At 44.0% G+C, this 8,326-nt stretch overlaps 1 protein-coding gene across 1 annotated transcript in view; it reads right to left on the bottom strand.

Moving 5' to 3' along the window:
- The window catches only part of T265_05793 (hypothetical protein), a gene marked incomplete at both ends in the record, with an annotated part of 23,342 nt that extends 17,227 nt beyond the window's left edge, over positions 1–6,115 (bottom strand). The window contains 3 exons of the mRNA XM_009170887.1: positions 1,888–1,978; positions 2,668–2,823; positions 5,540–6,115. Coding sequence (XP_009169151.1) covers positions 1,888–1,978; positions 2,668–2,823; positions 5,540–5,626 — 334 coding nt within the window. The remainder of the gene's footprint in view (positions 1–1,887; positions 1,979–2,667; positions 2,824–5,539) is intronic.
- Between the last annotated feature and the right edge of the window lie 2,211 nt (positions 6,116–8,326).

The raw sequence follows: 8,326 nt of genomic DNA on the forward strand, positions 1-8,326 counted from the left end.
ATGTCGCCATGTGATTGAATGGATAGAATTTTCAGTTGCTTAGTTGAATAATCCTTTGACGTGAAAGGATGGATAAGAGTATGTACGCTCCCGCGGAAAACAAGCAAAATAATCTTATTGCCAGGGCTATGTCTCACGCCACAACACAGCTCGCCATGGACCAGCTAAGTCGTCATTAACCACCTCTCGGATGATACTTGACAGAAAAGGGATCGAGATGTGCTCCCTAATCTGACGCATACAATGCCAAAAAGTGATTGTAGATAGAAGTGAGGATTTCTGCTCTGAAAATACATTAATCCGGTTAGTCAAGTTCAGCTACAACCCGTGTTGTTAGTTTTATGGGATACCATGCGCTATAGATTCTTCGACAGATAACACAGAAAAGTGGAACCGATGACCTGGTGAAGTCAGGGACGTTCTCATTGTCCTCTTACCAGGGAGAAAGGTGGATAGGGATAGCGTTGACGTAGGGGCGACATCCGCCGCGTGATCCAACCACCTGCGCCCATTTCACTAGTCATTGGTCCTGAGGTTCGCAGCCAGAAAGTAGGAACTTTCCAACATAGTTGACTTCATACACCACTGTCAAGGCACAGACTAACGAGCTATTGGTTGCCTGACTGGACTATAGGGACCTTGGAGAGACAGGAGGTCCAATGACGTACGAAGCAAATTATTTGCAATGTAGCCTACATGAGTTACCTGATCAGTTTCGCTGAGAAAACATTAGTATTAAGTTGTTAAACGGTCCACGTCCAGAAGTAATCTACGAGATAGGACATCCGGCATTGGCAGCCAATGAAAGATTGCGAAGCGAGGAGAGAAGTCCTAGTACGTTATGTAAGAAAATCTTACAAAAAGATGACTGTGATAGCCGAATGGAATGGTTCGAAACACAAGAAGTTATCTACGAAACCAATGCGAAACAACTTCGGGGGATTAAAAATTAACTTTTCATAATTATACTTCGAGATATTGTTGAAGAGTCCCAGGTTATCGTCATCCCCATCTTCGAACCCTTCTGTATTCCGACACACTGAAAAACAGTGCGGCTGCACTCCATAGTGAGGTAAAAGTGAACATGTCTAAGTTTTATGATCATTCGGTTGAAAGAACAGTGGGCAAGAACTGGTCATAAATGTAAATGAAAAGACGTTGGTACACAAGATGATCATTTAAGGATGGCCAGCTTTTCCATGTTCTTCCAACAGAAAGAGGTGATCGACTTGGAAAAAAATTGAATCTACAAAACGGGCCCTAGTTCCGGAAAATTTTCTGATACGGAGAAATACGTTTCAAACTTTTTACGGCAGCTCATACAGGAAGCTTTGAAATATGAAGATTCATTGAAGATTCATAACAGTGGTTATAATTTGATGGGTAAATTCATCTCTTTGTGAATAACTTGATGAATGGCAAAGGACAAACCAGGTGTGTAGACCAGACATCAGAGTTGAGTGGATATGCCACCCATCTGGTATACAGATGTATGTCTAAACATACGAGCATTAAAGCGGTAGTACATGAACTCAACTATGATTGGATTTGACCCAAAGGATTGAAAACACTCCGAAATTACAGACGCATGAGTTTTCTCTAATACACACAGTAAAATAGAACCTGATTGGCATAGTTCAATGTTAAATTTATAGTGTTATAAGACAAGGATATTTCAGACAAAAACCGAAGAAGACCAAAAAAACATCACAGTACATGTTCGAATTGAACAAATTGCATTGCTTAATATGTAAGTTCAGTACCACATAGCTGTTATGGATTGGACGTAGTCAACTAAACTATAAAGGATCATTTTCGCACAAGCGTACAATTTAGATTTGGACAGACAACAAAATCACAAATCAATTCGGGAGGGGATAAACGTACCATCGAGGGTATGAACAAAAGTCCCATCATCCAGGAACGTGAATGACTGAAGCGTCCCTTTCGTCCGTAGTACAGCCACCTTCTCCAGACTCTGAAAAGTGGTCACTGGGATATGACGATGGGTGGTTAATCCACAAAAAGGAATGCAAACCTGTCTAAATTCGACCACACATGCAAATGACTACATGCGAATACGCGAATACGCGTAGCACGTGTACCTTAGTAACAAGGACAGAAGTATGATAACGTAGTTCAGGACCGAGTTCCTTTCGAAACTGCCATTTATGGATGAGTTGAAAATTGACGGTGAAAACCCAGAGTCCATAATGGGTTTGCATATCTTCAAAGGGACCGCAAAAACAGACACTTTAACTCATAAAAAACCTAGTGGGGGTAAGAAGTAATTTTATTTTTGCACCTAAGTGTGCTTGTGGTTTCGCTACTGCTTACGCCCGCGAAAAACACGATCAACCAACCGATCCGCATGCTTCCAGATGGCCGTCAGTCCAATACGGAATAGTCGTCAGAGTCCTGTGAGTAGGCGGCACCGACCCAAGTTGTCCACACCTACATTAGTACTTGTGGTCCCAAGAAAATTAAGTGACTGGTTTTCATGACTGCAAATAATATGACGACAATAAGCGTGCAGAAGCGACTAATTATGCAACCACATGTAGTGATTATGCATTACATCTTCCTATCGATCGAGCTACTCGTGAGTAGGTCAAACCAAACAAAAAATTGTTGGGCTGCGAAGCTCCGGTCAGTGAGCACCCTTACCCTCAAATCAGCCAGGTAGACCTGTTTGTCTGTCGTGCCCAAACCAACGATATTAGGATGACCAGAAGACATTTCGCAATTCACCAGAATTTCGTCGGAACGCGACCCAATGAAAGGACTCGCCCGTGTTTCCACACCGGTCTCCAAGTCATAGATCTGGAGTGGACGAGACAGATTCACGATTAGTCTCTTATAGTTGTTAACAAATACAGCGCGTTTAACAACTAACAAGTGTGGGCATAACAAATTTCTCAACCTCCTCAGGTAAATGATAATCAACGGAAAATAGACTACGATCATTCTAGATTCCACGAGCCTGACCACAGTGAGCCAACAGGGCGAAGCTTCCATTGGGTTGGCGAAAGCTAGTTGCGGATGCGTTTTCGGAAGAACGTTTTTGTTGGTAACCAAGTACACTGCCGTCATATGCAGTGTCGATGAAAGGACTCCAAAAACTTTTCGGCGGTGGTATTTAAGTTTTCCAGTGTGTCCAAGATCGTCTGTATCCATTTGTCGTACATACCCGGCTGATTCATTGCTTGTAATTGCACCAAGAATAGTCTTTTCATTTCCACCAGTATTTCTCCACTTCAGTGGATGAAAACACAGGGAAAACTCTTGATTCCTTGTAAAGGCGAACATCTTCGAACAGGTGCGTAATTTTGCTTCCAATAAACGCAGGAATAAATGATAAGTTTGTTATTTCAGCTGACTCAAGCGAACGAAACGATGAAGGCATTGTTGCTCTGCTGGTACAGTCAAAACAATGTTTGCACGTACTAACAACCGAGTAAAGGAGTGGAGTGGACACGTACTATCCGACCATCATCACAATCACTGACTGATGAAACAACCAACAATTTTCAGGGGTAGATTTCTGTTCTGACCTGGTCATGCCTGTTGGCATTATTCGAGATCAGATTTCACATACATTGGAAGGTTAACTAAATACCTGGGATGCAAAAGAACTCACTCGAAAGGAATTCCTGTTTCCGGTCAGCACAACACGTGTACCTGATGTAGTAAATTTGGCAGAAGAAAGGGGATACTTTTCGAACACACGGTCTCGAAGTAGAGCATTTTCTGTACCATCGACCTAGTGGATTGGAGAATAAGAATATAAGTAATAGAGCGGGTGAGACCTAGGCTGTTAGAGATTTTATGGAACTTATTGAGAAAATTTACTGCTTCACGGACCCTAGAAGGATAGTCGGTCAAGCTACTGATGAGCAACGTTCTGCACCTCACACAATGACATAATGGCCATTCTAGGAGGTAGGCGTTTTGTTTTTTACAAGATTTGTTGGTTCCTTGTCCCGTGCTGAAATGGCACGGGGTCTTACTGAAATCGATGAGAGTCGACGGTTCAGGAGCTTTCTGGAACTTCAGGAAAGATGGAGGTTATTTCGAACAGGGATCAGTCATTCTCATGTAGTTATGGGGCTCGTTGAATTGGTTCATGTCGTTCTCACCTGGATGGACCCGTTTTGCTCCGACGAGTAGAACAAATTCCCACGCATGCATGACCGAGGATATGCTGACGAATAGCTATATACAGTTGGGCTGATTTTGAGCGATGCCTCTGACAGAATACCAATGGACAAACACTATTTAAACAGGCTTCTTGGCGTTCAAACTTAGAGCTGAACAAATTCGACAATGGATATTGCTACCATTAAACAAAGATACCTGATTCTTCAAACATTTAAGATAGAAGCGAGTGATTACACGAGTTACACGAATTAAACCCAGGACCTATTAAAGATAAAGTGGGAATACTATGCGGATTTGCAGTTACTTCAATATTGAAATTCCAAAAGTAGTTCTCAAAAACCAAGATGAAATATTTGGCTGCTTTGTCGTGGTTGACTATTGAGGGAGAAAGAACGAAGTTTTGTGGGTAGTTAAATGATTAAAAAGCCTGAAATAACTTGACTCTTGTATACAAACTCACAGCTAACCTACGTATATCCAGGTATGTCTTACAGGATAGCAAAGCGATATTCTTGATCCTTAGCAATTTGTCATTCATCCCACTGTACACATGATTTTATGGTCAAGGTTTCACCTCAAAGATATAATAAGAGTCGTTCAGCCATACCACGTTTCCGGTGCCTAGTTACCACGTCCCCGAAGGAAACACAAATGTTGAGAAATTCCTGCAGGTTGCACAAGCCTGGACAGGAGCGTTTTAACCACCACGCCATCTCAAGCTCCGCCGAGTTCCACCTAAAGACCGATGTGGCTGTTGGATCTTTGAGCTGGCTTCCTGACATACAGTCTACGCATGCTATAACTTGGCTACAAGCCGCATCATCATCATCGACAGCATGACACCAGTGTTCAACACCGATACGTCACTGCTACAAGCCGAGGAATACATAACCTCAATTGGTCTTACCTGGAACAGCCACATGCCATTTTACGTAGCTAATAGGACCCATATGTAAGCGTAAGGTATAGTGTGAATAACAAAGGCTAAAATGCTGTCTGTTCAGAGTACAGTGGAACCACTGGGCGGAGAAAGTACATCTCTATAGGTACTACACCACCTTAGATATGTAGGGGATAATCGGGACTGCGCCTTCCATTTCTGTCAAAGGTTTGATTCCTAATCAGGACTACTGAGTTACCAATTATCCAAAAGCAAGTTGTTCAGTATCTTTTCAAAAACTATGGACTCGTGTCCTTCTGATGAATTTTCAGACACGCATTGCTGATGCAGAACTTTGTCCAGAAGTTAAACAAACTCGGTATCACTGTGAACGAAACTCGCCTAGAGTCAGTTGAGTTTCTCGTCATAACTAAATTCGTATACAAATGAGTATTTGGAGATGGAAACAAATTATTTGTACCACAAAGAGTAACGCACTTTGAAGAACGCCAGCGTACTGTCAACGCTAGCAGTTAGAGACATCTGATACAGTGGATTGAAATGAACCGCACTGAGGGCACCCATTGAAATTCGCTCACGATTCGCATCGAAAACCCGCCGGATGGCGATGGTTTTGCCGGAAGGAAGACCCGTAGATTTCTCCTCTCGTAAGATTTTCGTAGTGCACGAGACCAGCTGATCATCACTCAGTTCGCATGAAGCGCCGGAATTAGCTACATCGCCAGATAACCTGAGGCATGCACTTACGTCTAAAACAGCTGGTGGACTGAAGAACGTTACAGGATGGATACGGAGGTTTACCGAGAAAATTCTGTAGAAGCGACATCCTCCTCATCATTCCACACAGGCTTTAGGAGTTTCTTCGGAGAGCTCTGCGGAACTGTGACCGAATCCCGCTGTTTCCGAGTGATACTTTTGCGTTTCTTAGACTGCACTATTAGGATTAGGAAGTCGTGAAACCCACCTGAGTCGCGGCTCCAGTATTAACAATTTGAAACTCAGAAGCGTCTGTTCCTCTTTTGAAACGCAGCATATTCTGACAGTAAAAGCAAGATTCCGCTGAAACAAAGTTGGATACTGTTGACAACAGGTCAGTCGACATATAAACGACAGAGAAAACTATGGACACCGTGCCGCATTTGCAGTTTACCTGTGTTAGTAGAACGGAAGACTAGGCTCTCCACTTATGTTACAAAGATGTCTCTGGAATGCCGTCTTCCATTAGAAAAAACACAACACTTCAGAAATTCTAAAGATAACCTGAAAAACCGTGTAGATTGTCACCAAGTAATGATACATAAATTAGTGTCAATAGGCTTCTGCTGACCTCCATGGGGTTTCACAACGAGACCAACCAATCGTGCTGTGATTTTAGCAAATTTGATAGCACCCGTATATCCTGGAAGTGACAAAATGGACTTAATCACGACGGCTACTCAATCGAGACTTAGCCCGTCAGTGCGGAGAGAAGCAGAGCACGATCGCCGCATATCCAGTGAATGGTGACGCACCGGGAAAGGTGGAACGAAAAATGGCGAAGACTGGCGCCGCCTGTGAAGGAATAGATTTCCAAAGGGATACAAGGTAATCAGTAAATGATGCCCCAACCTAAAGCTGCCACCCTGACGCGGTGGTCGGGTTTGAGTGACGCAACGATTTCGCAGGCTGCAGTGGCTTGATCTTCGTCCCACATGGTGCAACCACATCAGGAAGACCAAATGGGAGAAGTTGGACCAAGAGAGACCCAGTACTCCGATTAATCATGCTTCGAGGCGGCTTGAGGGTGAGGATGTAATTTCCCCTGCGATGGGAGTATCAAGAGAGTGAGGTGCTTCCCCCAGTGACCTGTATGTCCACTTTTATGGAAGCAGTGACGCTGTCTTGTTCAAAGAGTTGGTTAGAAAAGATCAGCTCTGAAGCCGCACACTCCGATCGCCTAAGTGGACCGTAACAACGGGCGCATTATCCAATACAGTCGAAATATTTTCAAAACTAGGGTCTGATGTTGCTCGAAAGGCACTTGCTGTGCGCAGCATCATTGGGATTTAGACACTAATTTCTTATTCCCTGTGCCCTCAAGCAAGGCCAGTTTGTTGCAACCAAGCAGGCCAAATTACTGAGTCGTCAGCTCTGAGAAGGGTTCCCATAGAAAACCTTAATGTCCGCTGGCCAGACATATGAATAGAGGCTAAAAGAAAGGTTCCTGAACGGAACCTGAATCCCCGCTCCCCTACGGATCAGAACTTTGAGTAAAAGGCTCAGGGTGGGGTACCTTACCGAATCCGCTTCTCGGTCTGGATGACCGTGAAATATCATTTGATGTCAAAGTTGTTCGACGTCCCTCCCTAACCTCTTTCCACCACGAAACGAACGTTGTTGGGTCAGCTGCCAGTTCTCTAATCGGTTAAGAACTCTCTGAAGGAGTTATCAAACCAGATCCTGAAAGAATGCACACTATTCGTCAACTCCCCCATTCACATGACACTGAATCTCAACGAGTTTTTGGCATGCTTGCTTATTGCTAGAAATGGATATCATGCTTCTATCACGAGATCAGTGTGCTTGTCCACGTGATCCAACTGGGTCCACGGTTGATTTGTAGCTGGTGACCGTCAGGTTATGCGATGGGAACGTTTATGCTGTAAGTTCGTACGGGCCAGAAGCGGCTGGTGATGATAACACAATTAGAGTAGTCGCTCTGTTGTCTGTGTGACGAGCATGGACTCCAAGTAAACCGCCCAGATATGATCCCAAGAATCTCGGATGACTGGGCTACGGGATTCATATGGCCCGCAAGGATCACATTGTCAGTGCGTCTTGCTCGGTGAATGAGCTTATACATCTCTGGAAAAATATATAAGGCCTCGGCCACCGGATTTTCCTTTTCGGGTCTGTGGCTGATATCGTAGCTAAAGGCGGAGAGTCCTATTTTACATGCCTGGATTTTGTCGTCTTTTCTATCTTGGGCCATCTCGCCACCATTATCTGGCTTTTATTTATTTACGTGACCACCGCCCTCCCAGGAGCTACACTGTACGCTGTCACATAGAACAACAGGACATACGTACACATTCCGTTGTTTTCAAACTGAACTTATCGGTCCTTGCCTCCCATACCACCAAAAGGAAGCATCAACGCTGAGATACTGCCAGGTCGTCCATGCCCAGACGGGTTCGAAACACGGAACATCTAGTCAGCACGTTCGAGCATAAACCTATGAGCTAGCCTAAGCTTAGTGAAATTTAACGCAGTATTCCAGTTCAG

Source organism: Opisthorchis viverrini (assembly GCF_000715545.1).
Source record: "Opisthorchis viverrini unplaced genomic scaffold opera_v5_114, whole genome shotgun sequence".
Classification (NCBI taxonomy): domain Eukaryota; kingdom Metazoa; phylum Platyhelminthes; class Trematoda; order Opisthorchiida; family Opisthorchiidae; genus Opisthorchis; species Opisthorchis viverrini.